Here is a 21,665-nt window from a genome sequence, read left to right on the forward strand (position 1 = left end):
AAATACACAAACATATTCCAAATCCAAGCTCCTCATATAAGTCCTCACTCTGTAATACATTTGGTTTATTGGCAATCACTTGCTTTCTGGTGCAATGCAGAAGGATTCTGAATATATAATGGTAACACACTAAGAAACATTGTAATGGCCGGGAGTCAGGGAAGTTATATAAAACCAAGTAAGAAAGAAAACCACACGAGTAGTATTGCTATCATGATTATTTTGATAGACTTAAGTCAATGCAGACCTCCTAGGCTTGATATCAAACCAGCAAGACGATTCTTGCACAACCCGGACGGAGGGGAAGATCGAACTATAGACGGTGCATCCAACCGAGATTACATGGCTCAAACTGGCCATACTATCAGCTCCCTAGGATTCAAGATAATTCAATTTCAAGGATTCTGAGAGATTTATATATACTATATGGATCAACTGTGAAAATATCTCAACTGTCTTCCTTGTTTAATATGTGTTCTCTACTGTGAAACAGAAGAATGAAAAGCAAACAAGCATAGGAAATTCGAGAAAAAAAAAATTATGGGCTGAAAACATTTTCTTCATTGATTTTCATTATAAAGGCATAGGAAAGAAACAAATCAAAAGAATGTACCACAAACACAGCAAATTATAAAAGATATTTGCACTTCTGCGTCAGAAATAGATTGTATAGATTCTTGTCAAAAGAAATGTCCCAAGTTCACTTCTACTCTTCCGACAAAAGTCAAGCAAGAGGACAGAGCTCAAAAGCAGCCAGTGGTGTTAAACAACACAAAACTGAAGCTCTTAAAGGCTTAAAGCACTCTCTATCCACAATGCCTAGAAACAAGCTCATTATGGTCAAAAGCTAAACCTTCAAAGCAAAACTGAAGGGGAAATCAGAAACAAAGCTAAACATCCTTGTAGTTCCCGAATCATCAAAAGCCAGAGGAGCATTTCCCTCAGAATTCATTCCAATTGTACTTTAATGAATGTTAACATGAAGAATCCCCACCGGAAACACTTCAGAAATTTTTGAGTTGATCGCTGCCAACGTTTGAATTAGATGGGAAGGAAGTCTTGCTAGATTTCTTTTCAGATCTTATACCTCCAAGTTAGGGAATTTTCTCAGGTTTGATGCCTGCTCGTTGTGCTGATTCAGCAGCTGCCTGTGCTGCAGAGGTAGCATCCTTAAATTGCATGTTCCAGTTCTGCCTGCCCGAAGAATTATCATCCCCATGCATTTCCATTCGATCACTTCTGCATCCTGTATGCAAAGATGAAAAAGTCCAATTAAGTATTGTACATACATGTACATTCACAAGCATAATTAGCTATAATGGGCTACGCTCATTGTACCGCCAGAGGTACTAATTCCCGCCAAAGGAATAACATGCAGATACACGGCCAGGCGAGCTACAGCCTGAGCCTCGGATCACCCACAGATCACCGCCGACGCGCCGTGTCAAGATAGCATCAGAAGCTCCTGAAGCTGGGGATTGAAGCACATCAGTCCCACATCGAAAACAAGGAGAAGATCAGCCTCCTCCTCACCTATAAAAGGTTCACTCCTCTCTCCTCATTAATTAGGCATTTACTACTCATTTATTGTTATGCTGTCTAGATGCCTTGACTGACTTAGGCATCGGAGAAGTGAAGACCGCCCAACGCGGTCTCCCTCTGACGCCCTGTCTTTCGTCTGACAGCTAGCGAAGATCACCAAACCCACGGAGTAGCAGTCCGCCCACCGGACCCGCGTTAAACGAAGGTTTGGCTACCGCCAGACTTCGAGGCTACCGCCAGACTTTGAGCATTAACATTGGCGCCGTCTGTGGGAACTCTTGAACAAAAGGTCATCCCACCACAATCACCATGACTAACGGTAGCGGGGGAAATGCTGAGGAGCACGTGGATCAGTCCGCCATTCCCCAACCCTCCAACCCAGCGGTAGGGGTTAACCGCGCACTATTCAACACCCCAGCCAACCCCGGCGGTGAGGCGATTCCAAGCAGCAGCCGCCCACCAGGCCAAGATCTCACCACTATGTACGAGCTGGCACTGGCGGACCTTCACAAGGCAAACAGAGAGCGTGAAGAGGAGCGCAGGGAAAAGGCCGAGGCCCAAAGACAAGTGGCTACGCTTATGTCACGTTTTGATGAACTAAAGAGAGCGCTGGGAGCCACCGCCAATCCAGCGCAGAGTGAGCAGTCACGCAGCACCAGGCGTAGTCGGCCCAACACTGGAACATTGATACCAGGGCCAGTCATACATATGCAGGTACCGCTGGACCCACCTGAACTATTGGGGATGGGACCACCGCCCATCCCCCAACTAATGTTGGAGCAAGAGGCGGAGTCACTGCCGCACACCAACCGCTCGGAGGCTATGGCGAGGACTGAAGGCAATCCGCCTGCTCCAAGGAGCAGGCAGGTCCAGCGGAATACCCAAGCGGGCTCCGCCCGCAGTGCAACAGCCCAGATACTGGAAAGGATGCAACAACTGGAGCAGAGATTAATCCGGGCGGAGTCGGGCGCCCCAACGCCAACTCAAAATCCACTTTTTGCTTCCAGACCTGGACCCTTCACCGCTGCGATTCTACAGGCTATTAGACCAGCGTATGCAAAAACCCCAAAGATGTCACATTACAGCGGCATGTCTGACCCCTTCGTCCATATGGACACCTTCAAGAAAGTCACCAACAACAAGGGTTTTGACGACGCCACCCTGTGCCACTTGTTCAGTGAAACGCTAGATGGTGAGGCTATGAACTGGTTCTTCGAGTGTCCGCCAGGGTCCATTGATTCATTCCATGCACTATCACACGCCTTCCTCTCTCGGTTCATCTTATTGTCCGCCCGACATCACAACACAAGTCAGCTGTTCAGCGTCAAGCAAGGGGCAGACGAATCACTGAAGGCATTCGTCACAAGGTGGCGGGCGGCAGCATCTCAGTGCCGTGATTTAGACAAAACAATGGCATCAGCGGCCTTCAAGCAGGGACTCCTCAAGGAGCCATTCCTCTATCACCTCAACTACAATCATCCAAATGCGGCATATGACCACGTCATGAGTGAGGCGGTCATTCACGCCCAGGTGGAATTCATCACATATGGAGAAACCCCACCGCCACCAGCAACACCAACAAAGTCAACACAGCCATCCTCCAGTCATCAGGAAACCGCTAATAAAACCCTTTCAGCACCGCCAACTGACAAGAAGAGGGAGTGGCAGCAGGGCCACCACCAGAACAAGCGGCAGAGGAACCAGCACTACAACAAGGGCAACCGCCCAACCCATGGGGATAACCGCAACAAACAAACGGAGTCCTCTCAGCGGTATGCAGTGTTTACGGTCCTCACGGCCTCGTATGAGGAAATATACAATCAGTGCAAGGATCAAGTCCCACCGCCACCCCCACCAAGATACCCAAAAACGGGAAAACCAAGGAACACCGGCAAGTGGTGTAAATACCGCGAGGACAGCGGCCACAATACCAACAGCTGCAATGCTCTCAAAACGGCCATTGAGACCTTGTACCGTGACGGCAAGATGGAGCAGTTCAAGGTGCGTCAACCGCCACCTGTGATCGCCAATGTTGAGACTTTGGGCCGCATCAACACCATCAACGGCGGTGCCCCAATCACTAGCATGTCCCACAGGGCAAGGAAGCGCTATGCACGCGCTAATCACCCAAAGGAAGTCTGCAACATCTGTTACGAAAGATCCGCCAAACTCCCAAAGTCAGGTTGGGAACCTATTACCTTCTCAGAGGAGGAGGAGCGCGGAGTGCATTTACCCCATGACGACCCATTCTTGGTCGATGCCATTCTTGGCAGATTTTCGGTGGGGAGAATACTGGTGGATAGCGGGTCCGCTGTCAACGTCATCTTCAGCGATTGCTACAACCACCTCAAGCGGAACAGGAAATTACTCCAGGATCACGAGCCACTGCTCAGCTTCTCCGGCGACGTTACGCAACCGCTTGGTTCCGACTACATGCGGTTGGTTATTAGCACTAGTCCATGTATGGCGGAGGTACATACGGAATTCATAATTGTCGATTGCTTCAGTTCGTATAACGCCATCATTGGACGGCCGGCACTCAACAAGCTCAAGTGCTTCATCGCTGGATACATGCTTCTCATAAAGTTCCCCACGCCCAACGGCACAGGCTGTGTGAGGGGAAGTCAACAGTTGGCACGAGAATGCTATTCAACGACTATAGCGCGGTCAACGCGCCGCCATGAAATTCTGACGGTGGGTAATCGGGCACCGCCACCAGATATCTTTGAGGATCCTAGAGATGAGGAGAAGAAGTATGTAAAGAAGGAGCCGGTCAACCCGGAAAACGTCGTTGAAGGTTGTCTGCATCTCGGACGAGCACCCTGAGCGGACAGTCCTTATAGGCGCCCAACTAGACCCAGAGGTAGTGGCGGAACTCACTCAGTTCCTACGTGACAATGCTGCCGTCTTTGCATGGTCATATGCGGACATGCCAGGTATCTCTCCTGAGATCATCACACACAAGTTGACCATCAAACCATCCTTTTATCCCATCAAACAGAAGCGGAGGGCCTTTGATGAGGAAAAATATCGGGCAATAGGAGAGGAGGTTGCAAAACTCCAAGGCATTGGGTTCATCCGCCAAGTCATCTATCCCTAGTGGATTTCCAACTTGGTCATGGTTAAAAAGCCCAGCGGAAAGTGGCGGATGTGTGTCGACCTCAAAAATCTCAACAAGGCATGCCCAAAGGATAGCTTCCCGCTACCTTGCATTGATCAACTGGTTGATGCAACCGCCGGGCATGAGCTCCTTAGCATGATGGACGCTTTCTCCGGCTATAATCAGTTCAAGATGCATCCCGGCGATCAGGAGTGCACCACCTTCACCACCGACAAGGGCCTCTACTGCTACAATGTGATGCCTTTCGGTCTGAAGAACGCCGGTGCCACTTATCAACGACTGATGAACGCCATGTTCGCGGAACATCTCGGCAAAATAATCGAGGTCTACGTGGACGACATGTTGGTCAAGAGCTTAAAGGCCAGCGGATATGTGGCAAACCTCAAGGTTATAGCAGTAACCATTCTCCTGGCCTATGGTATGCGCCTCAACCCAGAAAAATGTTTCTTTGGCGTCACCGCCAGCAAGTTTCTGGGTTATATCGTCAGCGAACGAGGCATCGAGGCTAACCCGGATAAGGTACAAGCCATCCTCGACCTGGCGGATCCTGAGTATAAGGTGCACGTCCATTGCCTCCAGGGCAAGTTAACCGCCCTTTCTCGATTCATCTCCAGACTCACTGATAAGTGTGCCCCATTTTTCAAGCTCCTCAAAACGACTCACAAGAAAGTCATCAACTGGAACCCAGAGTGTCAGGCGGCGTTCCAGGGCCTGAAGGAGTACTTAGCGGCAGTCCCACTCCTCTCTATCCCTGTGCAAGGAGAAACACTGTTTATATACCTAGCGGTATCAGTATCAGCGGTAAGCTGCGCCATTGTCCGGCGGGAGGGCCAGGATGAACTCCCAGTGTTCTACGCCAGCAGAGGCATGAACGGAGCAGAAACAAGATACCCTCCCTTAGAGCAACTCGCTCTCGCACTCATCGTTGCCGCCAGACGACTCCGCCAATACTTTCAGGCCCACACAATCCATGTGTTAACCAATCAACCGCTGAGGCAGGTAATGCAGAACCCTGAACATTCGGGGCGCCTCAGCAAGTGGGCCATTGAGCTCAGTGAGTTCGACATTGATTACAAACCAAGAACCGCCATGAAAGGCCAGGCAGTGGCGGACTTCATTGCCGAACTCACCGAGCGTCAGCTAGAGCCCGGAGCGGAAGTGACAACCGCTAAAGAGTCAACTCCCTTACAGTCAGACTGGAACTTGCATGTGGACGGCTCCGCCAGCGCCAAGGCCAGCGGCGCTGGAGTCATCTTAACAGGACCGGGGGGACTGAACGCGGAATACGCGTTGAAATTCAACTTCAAAGCTTCAAACAATATGGCGGAGTACGAAGCACTCATCGCCGGCCTACTCCTCGCCATTGACTCAGGTGCTGACAGCGTCAACATCTTCAGCGACTCTCAATTAGTCGTTAACCAGGTCAACGACAGCTTCCAAGCCAAGGACCAACAGTTAGCGGCGTATTTGGGGTACGTCAAGACACTGCTCAAGAAATTCAAATTTCACAACATCACACAAATCCCCAGGGAAAAAAACGCCAAGGCTGATTCACTGGCGAGACTGGCAACCGCCCAGCCACATCAGAGTCCAGCGGACACAAGAGTGGAGTGCCTTGACAAGCCAAGTATCACAAAGACCCTGGCGGAGATCTTCAACATTGAAGTCAATCCCAACTGGATGGACGAGATTATTGAATACAAGCGCAACGGGACATTGCCGGAGGACAAAGTCAAGGCGCGACAGCTCAAGCGGAGAGTAACCCGCTACAACATCCAAAATGGCAAGCTCTACCACCAGGGGTTCACCCACCCCAACCTCCGCTGTTTAACCCCAGAGGAGGGACAGGTCGTGCTGGAGAGGATCCACGGCGGAGAATGCGGAAACCACTCGGGCGCCAGATCCATTGCCAATCGCACAATGTGACAAGGCTACTTTTGGCCCACACTCGGTGATGACGCCCGGCGGATATCGAGATCTTGCCACAAATGCCAACAATATGCTGATCTCCCGCATGCACCGGCTGAGCCGCTGTCAATCATCATCGGCCCATGGGTTCACTCTACGTGGGGCCTCGACTTGATGGGAAAATTTCAAACCACTAAGGGCCAGTTCAAGTACATCATTGTTGCCATCGACTACAACAGCAAGTGGATAGAGGCAGAGCCACTAACGGCAATAACTACCGCCAAGGTAATTCACTTCCTCTGGAAGAACATCTACTGCCGCTATGGTGTCCCACATACAATCATTACAGACAACGGCACGTAGTTTAACAACAAGGAACTCATATCTTTCACCGCCAACCTTGGCACCAAGATGAGTTTTGCGTCTGTCGCTCATCCCCAAACCAACGGCCAGGTCGAAGCAGCAAACAAGATAATCAAGAAGCTGCTAAACAAGAAACTCGACAACGCCAAGGGTTTGTGGGCGGAGAAGCTTCCAGAAGTTCTATGGGCCATCCGGACAACTCCAACTTCCGCCACCGGCGAAACGCCTTTCTGTATGATGTTCGGATCAGAGGCTGTCCTACCTATTGAAGTCACTCAACCTACCGCTAGGGTCGAAGGCTACTGCCCAGAGACCAACAGCGACGGCGTCAACCTGGACAAGGACCTCCTAGAAGAAAAACGACACAAGGCCCACTTGCACAACTTGCAAAACAAGCAGCGGGTATCGCGTTTCTACAACGCCAGGGTCAAGGCTCGGAACCTCCAATTGGGGGACTGGGTAATGAAGGAAGTCATTCCACCGCCAGCAAAACTCCGCCCAACATGGGAAGGTCCATACAAAATTGTGGAAGTCGTTAGCCCAGGCACCTTCTACTTAATGGGCAAGGATGGCGTCACAACGACCCACCCTTGGAATACCGAACACCTTCGGTATTACTACAAATAGTCATGCCGCTACCCAGGAGCATCTTGACTTAGCTAAATTTTTGTTCAATATTTAGCTAAGGGAAGCTACCCAACGGGTACTACCCCACTTTTGTACACGCTGATCAATCAGCTATCAATGAAACGAGGAATTATTCAAACCATTGTTCCCAATTCTAGCACCGAAGGCAACTGGCAACGCCAGCAATCGTCAGCGGACCACGTCCGCTACGCGGTGCACTTGGACCAATCTTAATCCCTTTAATGTTTCATTGATTGGCAAAAGAAAATTCTAAGTCAAAACCCTAGCGGTACAGGCATATCATGACAAACACCAAAAATCAAAACTTCATTCCATATAAAAATGTTCATTACAAAAATTTGTTACGCCTCAGCGGCTACAAAAAAAAAGAGGGGAGCTTCCAACATCTCAGGGGTTGGCCCCAGCTTCTTCACCTTCGACGTGCGGCGGCGGGTGCGCGCGGCTTGTTTGGTCAGACCCTCGGGCGGTGGGACTTGGAGTCTCTATGGTACCGTCCGCCCGAGTATGAGCCGCCAAGAAACCAGCACGGGACACCTCCGACTGGGTAGGAGGAGTCCGCTGGGAACCATCCGCCGGGCGTGCGCTGCTCTCTCCACTTCCCGAGCGAGCGCCTTCCGCTGGAACAGGGACCACATCCTTCGCCGGCGGGGCATCCTTGGCTGCCGGTACAGTGGGCTGGGACGCCTTCACAAAGTCAATAGCGCCATTCTGCTTCAACATCTCCACATTTTCTAGGGCCCCAGCCTTTGCCGCCTCAGTCATGGCCTTTTTATACTCCGCCGACTATTTGAATGCCTCAACAGCGGCGCCGCCGCGCTGCTCCCTGCAGCTTTCAGGCGGGCGAACTCACCCTCCAGCCTCTTCACCTCGGCTAGTCTGGCGGCAGACTCTCGCTGCAGGATATCGATCTTCTTATCCTTAGCGGCTACCCGCTCCTGCAGCAAGGCCATGTCCTGCTCCAACTTGGAGACGTGTTCATTCCTCTCCACGTCCCGCTTTACGGCCACCGCCAGCTTGCCGCGGGCGTCCGCAACGTCACAGTCCGCCTTTGTCAGGCGCCGTTCCACCTCCACCAGCCTGTCCCTCGCCTCCGCCAGCTCCCTCTGGAGACTTTGGACCTCCTCCCTGAGCTCCCGCTCAACCTGGGGCTGCTTCGACACCGCCAGGAACATTTCATGCATCCCAGCTGACAATTGACCAAAGGCCGAGCTATAGGGCGACTGGTCAATGGCTGTTGGGCGCGAAATCCCCGCTAGACCGCCGAACCCCAGCCGCTCGCAGAGATGATAGAGAAACTCCCGCTCATCGTCAGTCATGAATTCGGCATACGCGGCGAACGAGTCCAGGTCACTCGCGGGCGTCTCTCTCTCCACCACGGAAGACTTGAGCGGAGCTGGCCGAGCCTTCTTCTGCTGGCGGGACCCAATAGTCTCCACATCGCCCCCCTCTTCCTCATCAGGGGAGTCATTCTGCCGGCGCGTTCGCTGGAGCACCCTTGTGTTCCCAGCAGCAGGCCTCGCTTCCCTCGGCGGCGGCCTTGCAATGGTTACGGTCTCCACCGGCGGCACCGTTCTCTCCTTGTGTGGGCCGCGCCGGTTGGCAGGCACCCTCTCTTTTTGGGGCGCGGCGGTAGTAGACCCCTTCTTCCCGCCATCCACGTAGGCCCCCGCCTGAACGACCGACAAGCCGTCACCACCAAGATGGGAGTGGTGCGGCATGGGTAGCACCACCGGAACCTCGGACGGGCTCAGCGTCAGCGTGTCGGGGTTCACAACAGTCTGCTGGGCCGCCAGCCCTTCGGCGTACCTGGTCTCCAGGAAGTTATCGATCTCGACACGGTCCATAGCCTTATCGAAAGCGTGGCGGCTCGATTTGTTACATGGCGGAGTTTCTAAAAAAAAATAAAAAACAAAAAAATTAAAAAACAAGCCAGTCAGCCTGGGACACTCAGATCAAAGGTACAGTGTGGCGGATATTTCTTACCAACGGCGCGAGTTAGTCGTTGATCGACCAACAACTCCCAACCTGTAAGAAGGCGAAAATCCAACAAGTTACGATTCCGCCAACAGCCTCTGATGCGTGCCACGCGACACTCTTCTTCACGCGTCAGGTTATACCGCAATCCCGCTGCACAAACACAATAATCGTTAGAAAAATTATAAGTCTACACATTGGAGATACCGCCAGCTATGTTCAGCGGAGACCGGTAAACAACCTCGGATATGTTGAAACTCCGACTTAATCCTAAACGTCGGCTCCCCCTCGTTGGACCCAGCGTGGTACTCCCACCCCTCCGTGGCAACGCAGAAGGTCCCCCGCCAGTAGGACATTGAATCCCTTAGGTTCTCAATCAGCTTGGGCGCTCCCTGGCGGCGGCTCAAATTCACCTGCCCTCTGCAACCTTGGCACTTCACATACACCAACTCGTAGAAATGAAGCACCTCCGCCACAGTCGGTCCCTCACAACCGGACAACCTCCATAGTGAGTTCAGCGCCAGCATTAACCGCCACATATTAGGGCAAATTTGCCCAAAGGCAAGGCCAAATTCGCACACCAAGATCTGAAGATTTGGCACCAGCGGGAGTGTCACTACTTGGCGGAATATCGCCTCGTGCACGGCGGCATACCCCTCTGGAAGAACCGATGCCTTCTCGTCCACTGTCGGCGGACGCAGCTTCACCGAACCTGGCAACCGGAACATCCGCTTCACCCGATTGACGGCAGCAACGTTCATCCGCCCTCCGGCCTCGTCAACAGGGGTGCCGTCCTGGAGAACCCACGCTGACTCAGCATCCTCCCCCGCCAGCAGACCCACTGGCAGCGCTGTTACTCGCCAACCGCTCATCACGCCTATTTTTGGCAACGGCGGCCTCTCCTGCCCTAGAACTCTCTGGACGCGAGGCACGACCCATAGCTACTTCCCAGGGTATGGTCTGTAGCGGCTCAACCTCTAGTGGTTCTGGCAGTGAGGTTCCTGCATGGGCAGACGGACGCAACGAATCAATAAATACTCTATCCGCCACGCTGAACGACACGTCAGACCCGGAATCCTCACTGCTCGAAATCTCTACGACGTTAGCCATCCCAAACCCTAAAACCCAAATCAGTTAGCTCAAACAAAGATCTAGCCTAGGCCTATATCAGTTATACCCAAGAATACCAAGAACAGTTTACCCAGAAAAAGCCAAAACAAGAACAAACACATTCAACCCAGATTCGACCATCTAGCAAATCCCTAACCACCAACCCTCTGCCAAACACCATAACCCACCCCCAAATCGCACTTCACACCCTCCGAGCACACCAAAGAAGAGCAGAAACCATCCCCAAAATAGAAACAACAAAACCCAGCAACCAACAGATCCAATGAAACAGGGAAAGAAATCAAAATACCAACCTTAGTGGTGAAACTTCCGGTGCGGTGGTGAGCAGTAATCTTCGGTGGGGAAAACCTTCGTGTTTCCGAGAACGATACCTCCAAACTCTAGCAGCCTCTTTCTTCGGTCTCGGACGAGCAGGGCGTGAAGACGACGAGTAAGAGTTTGAAGCCTTAGCAAAGTGTCAAATCTCGCTGAGTGCCCCCCCTTTTATGTCGATGTAGATACCTACTAGCATGACTAGTTTGCTATCTCACCAAGCATAATTAACACGCTCTTTGGGACATCCACAAGCCATGGTGAGGCCCAACCGAGACTTGCATCTTGTAGCCCTATGTTCAAGCTACGCTACGGTATCTGGAAGTCGCAAATCCGTCGCCGGGAAGCCACCTTTCCGGCCTTGCCAAGTTGCCTCCATAATAGGCATTTCTAGACTAGAATAGTGGTTTCTTGTCCCACATCTAAGAAAATGTAAAGGAAGAGCACTCCTTCACCTATAAAAGGAACTCTCCTCCCACTTAAACACCATTCATTACAATTCATCCCATTACATCTCATGTAATCCCTTTGGGCCGCAAGGCCCGAACACACTAGTTAAACATTCAAGTGGACGTAGTCTCCCGCTAAGGCGGAGGCGAACCACTATACTTCTTGTGTCGTTCTCTCTCTCTCTCTCTCTAAAGCTAACTAGAGATCCCACGGATCACTAACGTTAACATTGGCGCCGTCTGTGGGAAGCCAACACAAAGGCTTCGTCACTTACCATTGAGTTAAGTCATATTAACCGAGCTCAAAATAATTTCTTTCTTTGAGTTATATAATTGAAATTCTTAGCGGTCAACACTAGTCAACGCCGGTCAACACGTGGTCAACGCCCAAGGAGTGGTCAAAACTTGCAGAAACTGCTCAAAACACCAACATATGGGCCGGTCAACGCCCATCAGGGGCCGGTCAACGCCTGGCGGAGGCGGCCAACGCCCATCAGGGGTTGGTCAACGTCTGGTCAACGCTGACAAAGGTTAGTCAACGCTGAACCTCCAAAAAAAAAAAAAAAAAAAATTTGCCAATTCTCTCTGGACACCCAGAGATTCCCTTTGGCCACCCTTCTTCTTCTTCGCTGCATCCTCCGCTCCGCCAGTCAAACACCCAGCGCCTGCAGCTCCGCTAGCTTACCTCTGCTAGTCTCCCTCCGCTGTTTCTCCCCCCGCTAACTCCACCTCCACCGGTCAACGCTAGCGGTGCTGTCAGCCGGACATGGCTCCTTCCGGCCTAGCAAGCTCCCCTGGCCAAACTTTTATCCAGTTGCTAAGGGCTTCCTCCGCTAGCCCAATCCCCGCTGGGATCCCTGTCTCCGCCGAGCTCACGGACGCTACTGTCTGCTCACAACGCAGCAACGCCATGCAGCAGCTCCGCTAGCTCCTATACCGCCAACGAGCCCCTCTGCCAGAGAGAGATAACGCCAGCAACAACCGCCACCAACCTGCCAGCCCTAGGCAGGCAGCAGCCCTCCCCGCGCACAGCAGTAGCAAGCCCAAGCACCGCCGAACTCCGCCGAACTCCAGGCCTGCTGCGAAGCTCCGCCGAACTCAAAACCTCCGCTGAGCTCCGAGTTCCGCCGGCCTTCTTCCTCCGCTGACGAGTTTTCTCAGCCGGACTTCTCAGCTAGGCGATTTTTCTCCTCAGCTGAGCGAGCTTCCTCCGCCGGCCTTCCACCACCGCTAGACAAGGCTACCGCTGACCCCAAAAAAAAAAAAAAAAAAAAAAAAAATCTTCCGCTAGCACCCCAAAGCTCCAGCAGCACCAGCGGCCTCCGTTCGCCACCCTTCGCTGGAAAGTCATTCCGCCAGCAATCATCCGCTAGGCACCACAGCCATGGCTAGCTTTGGACCAACTCCGCCAACCAATTACGAACAGTCAGCTTTGCAGACGCAGTTGAACAATTTACTCAATACACCCAACTCTCTTTCTGGCCACAAGATCATGTGCTAGCTGCCATCTTCCTACCACATGGACGCCTCCGCTCACTCTGATGTCCTTATTCGAGCATCCCGCTCTCACCCACTGCAATTCACCAAAGAATTCGAATCAGGATCCAAGATCCTCAGCTCGGACCTGAGAACCCTGCTGACCAGTGAGCTAAGTTTTTTTAAAACCAATCATGGCTACTCGTGGTTTCTCTATTTTTGACTGATAGAATCATAATAAAAGTCGGTCAAACAATATATGCCTACGTGTGCTGACTATGTGAAGCCACACATACACGTAATCTGCTATGCTCTAGATTAATGACACATAAAGTATGACTACTTCTAAGCACCTGTAGCAGACATTTAGTTGATGTGTTCTATATGCATGACCTACAACACACTATTTAACTACTTTAAACATATTCTCTGTACATGACACAGCTAAGACATGTGGCCACTATTAATTGTCGTGAATCCAAAGTATGTTTAGCTTCTGTGTGCATGCCATGTTTTTGAAAATAAGTACCTCTTGGGCTGGAGCTTATCATTTGTCAGCATACCATCTTGTTGCAAAGTACAAGATACACTACGAAATGTCATTGTCCATTGGAAATTCAAGACAGACATATGCATGAACATTTAAATTAATTACTTGTTGCCTTGCAATACTTGTAATTATCTTTATCTCATGCATCTATGCCATGACAAATTCATCTTAAATAGCATGAAACACTTTAATACTTTCTCTGTGCACATGCTACACATATGTGTCGATGCCCTGTCCATGCTCTTTCATGGTTGATTTGCTAGCTACACATAAGAAGATTCATACATGACCACAAACTTCTATCGGCTGCTTGCATATATAATCACAAAATATAGCACAAGCCTATCACTTGTCAAAGCATGCTAGCTCACTAAAAAGCCTATGTTCCTGTGACAAGTTGAGAACACATCATTAATATACTTCCTTTACTTAAATCTTCTTCTTATTTGGAATTTGCACAAAAACAAATTCTTTTTATTTAGTCAACTAAATCATATGGATAAATAGCTAATCACCTATTTTTGTTTTGACTTCGGAGGAAATCGATGAAAAACATTCATATGTAAACAAGGCCAAAACAAACTATTTGCGATCATTCGCCGATCACATGGAGTGTCATGCTTGGACAAATTTCAACATGATTTGGGTACCTATGCCAATTTCAACTCCAACTTGCTCCAAATCGGCATAAGATAAGTCACTATATCTTATCTTTTACGCTCTTGCAATTAGAGCTACTACCATGCCAATACCATGCTTTTACTACTTCTAAGCATGCCTACAATATATCACACTTGATATGCTTTTACATGCTTCCATAACTTTTAAGCATGCCTACAACATTTCGTAGATTTGGCAACACTTTCTAGATCTCACATACTAGATATGCCATGCTTCACATACCGATCTCAATGATCCTTTAGCATATCTACAATAATGCAAAAATGGTATTAGCAACTTTACTACAAGTACATGCTATACACATATGCCATGCTTCTATTTTAATTGCAACTCAATTAAATAAACATGCGACACTTAAACAAAATATTATTGCTTGCTCTATGTGTTTATCATTTTTCATTCAACCGCCAAGCGGTAAGGCAACACCTCATAATGACAATGACCGCTACGCGGCATTGCAGTCAAGTTTCTCCTCTGAGAAATAGCAAAGGGACTAGTTAACACAGCCTACGGCAGCCATTGATCCGGCAGTTAACCCCGACGCTTGGGTACCAAAGATTGGGCTCGCTACCCAACACCCTCTGCTCCGTGCAGCTCCCCCTCAACAAACAATTTACCAACCATCCGGAGGTCCGTCGTGGCTGGGGAGTGGGGGACTCCCTGGTGGGCCTAGCAGGGGCCCACCCGAAAGGGCAAAAGCGTTCGTTCCAACCAATTCTAGATGGACGACGCACTCGCACTAATTATGCTTGATATACGGCACAAAGCTACGCTTTGGTATCAACCCGCAAGAACACCCTCCTTGACTGGGGACTTCGGGGACTTGTACATACAGCCCAGCATAATTAGCAACGGTCACGCTCATGCCTCAGGGCATCACCTCGAGCTACCCGTTAATGCCCCAGCGGCACCGCCGAGCTTTCACGCTCTCGCCTCAGCGGCAACCGCCGAGCTTTTCGCGCTCGTGCCTCAGCGGCACCGCCGAACTTTCGCGCTCACCCCTTCGCGGCACCCACGAGCTTCCGCTCACGAGCATACCTCTCATGCCTTCGCGGCACCCACGAGCTTCCGCTCACGAGCATACCGCTCATGCCTTCGCGGCACCCCCGAGCTTCCGCTCACGAGCTTACCGCTCATGCCTTCGCGGCACCCTTGAGCTTCCGCTCACGAGCTTCCCGCTCATGCCTTCCCGGCAACCTTTGAGCTTCCGCTCACGAGCTTACCGCTCATGCCTTCGCGGCACCCTTGAGCTTCCGCTCACGAGCTTCCCGCTCATGCCTTCGAGGCACCCTTGAGCTTCCGCTCACGAGCTTCCCGCTCATGCCTTCCCGGCAACCTTTGAGCTTCCGCTCACGAGCTTACCGCTCATGCCTTCGCGACACCCTTGAGCTTCCGCTCACGAGCTTCCCGCTCATGCCTTCCCGGCAACCTTTGAGCTTCCCGCTCATGCCTTCCCGGCACCCCGAGCTTCCAGCTCATGCCTTCCCGGCACCCCGAGCTTCTGCTCATGCCTTCCTGGCACCCCGAGCTCCCGCTCATGCCTTCCCGGCAACCCCGAGTTTCCCGCTCATGCCTTCTCGGCAATCCTCGAGCTTTACGCTCATGTCTACTCGACACACCACACGTTAATGGAACATTGAATTTTTCTACCATTTGTCGTTTACCGACCGCGACAAATCAAATTCTTTTCGCGTTCCATTAATACGACCGAAAACCAAACAGACACAAACCGTACGCGCGGTCATCGTTCATGAGTTACAAATGCATACCTTCGCGGAACTCATGCAACTTACATCTCACGAGTGTAACCCCGTCAAACTCGACTTCGTTCGTCTCCTTGCGCGCGTCACACATTTATCATATGCAATCCATATGCTCACACGACCATGTATCACGCACCCCATAAGTTTATATATGCCAACGCATATCCACACAACTCACATTTGTTGCCCAAATGCAACGAGCATTCTACGTATGCCTGTTTTTTGTCTTTGTTGTGCAGGTTAACGAGTCCCTTCTTGCTTACGGAGTTCGGGGACTTGTAGGGGCTCCGTACCGCCCGGTTACTTATGCTTGGTGACATCATGTGTATAACTCCCCAACCAAGAAGCTCCTCTTACTTGGGGACTTCGGGGACTTGTAGATACCTACTAGCATGACTAGTTTGCTATCTCACCAAGCATAATTAACACGCTCTTTAGGACATCCACAAGCCATGGTGAGGCCCAACCGAGACTTGCATCTTGTAGCCCTATGTTCAAGCTACGCTACGGTATCTGGAAGTCGCAAATCCGTCGCCGGGAAGCCACCTTTCCGGCCTTGCCAAGTTGCCTCCATAATAGGCATTTCTAGACTAGAATAGTGGTTTCTTGTCCCACATCTAAGACAATGTAAAGGAAGAGCACTCCTTCACCTATAAAAGGAACTCTCCTCCCACTTAAACACCATTCATTACAATTCATCCCATTACATCTCATGTAATCCCTTTGGGCCGCAAGGCCCGAACACACTAGTTAAACATTCAAGTGGACGTAGTCTCCCGCTAAGGCGGAGGCGAACCACTATACTTCTTGTGTCGTTCTCTCTCTCTCTCTCTATCTCTAAAGCTAACTAGAGATCCCACGGATCACTAACGTTAACAGTCGACATCAACGCGTTCTAAGCCGTCCACTCGAAAACGACATCGCGCACCAGCCGTACACGTGTCCCACGTCTCCACTTACTCTCCGGATTAACCGAGGCGTCGCCTCGGTTACAGAATCCATAATTACTAGCATTAATGGTGAGAAGACGGCCAGGCTTAGGAGACAAGCCTCCAGACGCTAACCCCCTAGGAGTTGGCCACGTGTCGACCACCACCAGACGAAGCGTCTAAAGGAAGTAACCACTTGAGAAGAAATCACTAACCGCCCGAAGTCTCCGCTGAGCGAAACCCCGCCAGCGGAACTTCTCCCTTATCACCTTCCAAGTGACGAAGTCTCCGCTGAGCGAAACCCCGCCAGCGGAACTTCTCCCTTGTCACCTTCCAAGGGACGAAGTCTCCGCTGAGCGAAACCCCGCCAGCTGAACTTCTCCCTTGTCACCTTCCAAGCGACGAAGTCTCCGCTGAGCGAAACCCCGCCAGCTGAACTTCTCCCTTGTCACCTTCCAAGCGATGAAGTCTCCGCTGAGCGAAACCCCGCCAGCGGAACTTCTCCCTTATCACCTTCCAAGTGACGAAGTCTCCGCTGAGCGAAACCCCGCCAGCGGAACTTCTCCCTTGTCACCTTCCAAGCGACGAAGTCTCCGCTGAGCGAAACCCCGCCAGCGGAACTTCTCCCTTGTCACCTTCCAAGCGACGAAGTCTCCGCTGAGCGAAACCCCGCCAGCGGAACTTCTCCCTTGTCACCTTCCAAGCGACGAAGTCTCCGCTGAGCGAAACCCCGCCAGCGGAACTTCTCCCTTATCACCTTCCAAGCGACGAAGTCTCCGCTGAGCGAAACCCCGCCAGCGGAACTTCTCCCTTGTCACCTTCCCAGTGACGAAGTCTCCGCTGAGCGAAACTCCGCCAGCGGAACATCCTTGTCATCCTGCAAGCGGGGCACCTTCCGCTACACACCTCTAGCGGAACCCCCTTTTTATCTTGCAAGCTGCGTACTTTGTTCAGCGCAATACCGCTCAATAAAATACCGCCAAGCACGTCTACTGGACGTTGTTTCCTGCTTCAACCAGCGGCGGATCCCGAGGCCATGCCTCACTCTGACAACGACCGCCACGCGGCGTTACGGTCAGACCGTCCCTACGGGACACGGGGACTTGTCAACAGTCTACGACGGCCCTGATCAGGCATGCTGACCCCCGTCACTTGGGTGCTAAAGATTGGGCTCGCTACCCAACACCCTCTGCTCCGCGCAGCTCCCCCTCAACAAACAATTTGAAGACCATCCGGAGGTCTATCTTAGCCGGGGAGTGGGGGACTCCCTGGGGGGCCTAGCAGGGGCCCACCCGAAAGGGTATAAAGCGTTTGCTCAGTAAATCCATGGTTGACAACGCACTGACGCTAATTATGCTGTTGCAAGTCTAGCGGAAGATAACGCTTCAAACCGCCGAACAACTCCCCAACCAAGATTGCCCTCCTTGACTGGGGACTTGGGGGACTTGTACATACATGTACGTTCACAAGCATAGTTAGCTATAATGGGCTACGCTCATTGTACCGCCAGAGGTACTAATTCCCGCCAAAGGAATAACATGCAGATACACGGCCAGGCGAGCTACAGCCTGAGCCTCGGATCACCCCCAGAACACCGCCGACGCGCCGCCACGCGTCGTGTCAAGATAGCATCAGAAGCTCCTGAAGCTGGGGACTGAAGCACATCAGTCCCACATCGAAAACAAGGAGAACATCAGCCTCCTCCTCACCTATAAAAGGTTCTCTCCTCTCTCCTCATTAATTAGGCATTTACTACTCATTTATTGTTATGCTGTCTATATGCCTTGACTGACTTAGGCATCGGACAAGTGAAGACCGCCCAACGCGGTCTCCCTCTGACGCCCTGTCTTTCGTCTGACAGCTAGCGAAGATCACCAAACCCACGGAGTAGCGGTCCGCCCACCGGACCCGCGTTAAACGAAGGTTTGGCTACCGCCAGACTTCGAGGCTACCGCCAGACTTTGAGCATTAACAAGTATCAATATAAAAGAAACTCAAACTACAGCCCTAAAACAATTGAATTCAGTAACCACAATCTTTATATGACAATTGATATACCTGAAGATGCCGTTTCTGGATGAAATGCGGTAGATGTGGTTGCTTTGTTGGCAGAGACATTTGTAGAAGCAGAATCCTCCAAGTAAGGTGATGATCTTGCACTCTGCTCATTAGAGTTCATCGGTCCATCATGATACTCATAATTTCTGTGTGGAACTTCAGCATTAGGAGGTTTATCAGGTGGAAGGGAACCAGGGGGAGCTTCCACATGAGCTTTATTAGCCATGCTATTAGGCATAACTTGGATATTAGGAGGTCCACAGACATCATGAGTAGGTGGTGGTGGAGCAGAATCTAGACTGGCCATGCCAAAAGTATTTGGTCCGTTCTGAAGAGAAGTAAAAACTATATTAATCAACTGGCACATCTTAAACAAATGCAAAACAAACAGGAAGCTATAGTTTTATGTCATCTATGCAATATCAAGCAATGAATAAATGAGCAGGAGCTCAACCATTCTTACCAGAAGGTCCTCAGGAGGCTTCTCTTCAAATGCCTCGGGATCCCATTTGACATCAGGTGATTTGGTGGATAATTTTTCTATTACCTGACAAGAAAACAGAAATTTAATCAGTAAAACAAATCTGTTGGCTTTGATAGAGTCCATATTAAGATCATCCAAAATAATAGGTATAGAAACATACCATGCGGCTTACACCACTATCTGGGCGCAGTTCAACAGCTGCAGAGATGAACTCCTTTCCATATTTTGCTGTGAAATGCTTGTGGATATCCATGAGTTCTGGTACGTCCGCACATCTAGGAGATGCAAAAATTACACTTGATACTGCTTCCTCCAGATCAATTAGGCAGTTCCTGTAAAGAAAATAAAACAAACCAACACGAATCAAGCTCTTTTAAAGATATAACAGAGCAATGAAATGTCAAAAATAATAAAACAATAACTTATTCCTTTAAGAAATAAACATAGACAAGATTAGGCTCCAAACTCCATACCCTAAGTAACAGATAATAAGTCATACTGGTAACTTTATGACTAAGTTATGAGTATATCGGAAAATTTCATGCTAAAGTAAGTACTCCTACAATGTGCACTTAAGTCTCGAATAGAAAAAAATGAAGCTACATCGTCCTCTATCGGTTCTCCATCTTGGTACAGTAACCAAGCTATTCAATGCTATGAAGCCAATTCAAATCTAAAAGTATGCACATGACATCAAAATGCAAAGTAAAATTCAAGATTGAAGGGATTAACATACTTCTGCGACTCAAACATTGGCAATTGTGCCGCAATAAGTTCGCAATATATCTCGATAAGCTCATATGCTTCCCTCAACTTCTCTTCCCTTACCACATGTTCAACCTGAGATACAAGTAAAACTCATCAAAAAATTGTATTTCATTACAATGAAAATTTCAACAATCAACTGCTACTAAAATCAGAAATGTGGAAAGATCTAAAAAAGGATGAGAGAACAAAGCAGATAAAATTCTAACAACCCATAACACCTCTTCTAGGTATGATGCCTAAGGCTTCTAGGAATGAGTACTAGAACCATACTGAGTGTAATGCTACTGTAACTGAGAGAACTTTCTTCATGAGATAAGAAGATACACTCCATGACATTGATACAAGTGTCATACTTATTATCCAAGAAGCCTACTTAAAGACTGCATACACTTCATAACAAGAAAATTATCAGCAAAGAATATCCTCAAATTCAGCAGCCAGGATAAAAGCGTACCTCTTCAACCCTTTGTTCAGCAGAATCTGGAATAACACTGAATGCACCACCATTTTGGAATCTTCCAACAGTCACGACCTGCAAGATATGCTTTCAAGTTACTGGATGGACAGAGAGTAAATTGGATTCTGAACAATGCAACATAAATTTTTGATGCATGAGCAAAAACAACCAAAGGATGTATATACAAAAAGCAATAAAACCAACTTGGCTATTCACCTTGTTATGGTCATGGAGCATAATAGGAGTGTTGGCCATAGGAGAGAATCCAATTGCTGGAAGGCCTTGTAGCTGGACATAGTGAGCATCTGTTGAAGCAGGACAAATCTCAGGCTTACCAAGTGTTCCATAAGCTTTACTGACCACTTCTTCTAGCAGGGCGCACCAGGGGTTTGAACCGTCAAATGCTGCAAGGACTGGCTTCCCAGAGTTATCAAGCACAGAAACCTTCTGCTTGAACTGCCCAAGCTATGAAGATAATTAATGAAACTGGCATGGATTTAAACCATTCATATTTTATCATAATGCATTTATGCCTGAAAATGGAAACTTTGCAATTGACATTAAAGGACTGCCATACATATGGTAGTTCACTTGCCACTTATGTAATGCAACTAGGCTAAGCTAAATTTCTAAAGCATACAGTTCAAAATACATTTGAAGTGATTGTGGCAAAATTAACAGGCATTAGATTATACAGTTCAAAATACAGAAAATATTAGGCAAGAAACAAGAACACACTTGTACGGTTGTATGACATATGTGTTGGAAAGTAGAGCAAAATTAGCTTAGTATAAACTGTCAACATTTAACACATTCACTCTGAATCATCACATTGATTCTATGTTATTAGGCCTTAATAGGGCTAGAATAGTTTACCTTTTTTGTTTCCTAGAATCAAGCTGTATTCTTGTATATATGTTATACTGATCAATAGAGCAAGATATCTCTCCAGCAAATCAGTCTTTGTTGTTTTACATGGTATCAAAGCAGGACTAGATCCTGACTCTTCTTCTTCCCTGCTGCACTCTATCTTCTCGTGTAGCTTGCTCTC

General features: G+C 49.5%; 1 protein-coding gene across 1 annotated transcript; it reads right to left on the reverse strand.

Moving 5' to 3' along the window:
• Positions 1 to 1,088: 1,088 nt before the first annotated feature.
• Positions 1,089 to 19,957, reverse strand: LOC133712655 (uncharacterized). Its single transcript, XM_062138768.1, has 4 exons — positions 19,550 to 19,957; positions 19,369 to 19,452; positions 18,906 to 19,233; positions 1,089 to 1,246 (listed from the first exon to the last, which is right to left on the reverse strand). The coding sequence occupies exons 1-4, from the start codon at positions 19,640 to 19,642 to the stop codon at positions 1,095 to 1,097; spliced, it is 657 nt and encodes a 218-aa protein (XP_061994752.1). The 5' UTR covers positions 19,643 to 19,957; the 3' UTR covers positions 1,089 to 1,094.
• Between the last annotated feature and the right edge of the window lie 1,708 nt (positions 19,958 to 21,665).

The sequence above is a fragment of the Rosa rugosa genome, chromosome 1 (assembly GCF_958449725.1).
Source record: "Rosa rugosa chromosome 1, drRosRugo1.1, whole genome shotgun sequence".
In the NCBI taxonomy this organism is placed as follows: domain Eukaryota; kingdom Viridiplantae; phylum Streptophyta; class Magnoliopsida; order Rosales; family Rosaceae; genus Rosa; species Rosa rugosa.

Excerpts from the sequence above, each read along its gene's own strand:
- LOC133712655 (XM_062138768.1), bottom strand. The coding sequence starts at position 19,642 with ATGGATATCCACAAGCATTTCACAGCAAAATATGGAAAGGAGTTCATC. Across the intron at positions 19,234-19,368 it reads AGCCTCCTGAGGACCTTCTG|AACGGACCAAATACTTTTGG; the intron begins GTAAGAATGGTT and ends ACTTCTCTTCAG. Across the intron at positions 1,247-18,905 it reads TCCAGAAACGGCATCTTCAG|GATGCAGAAGTGATCGAATG; the intron begins GTATATCAATTG and ends CTTTGCATACAG.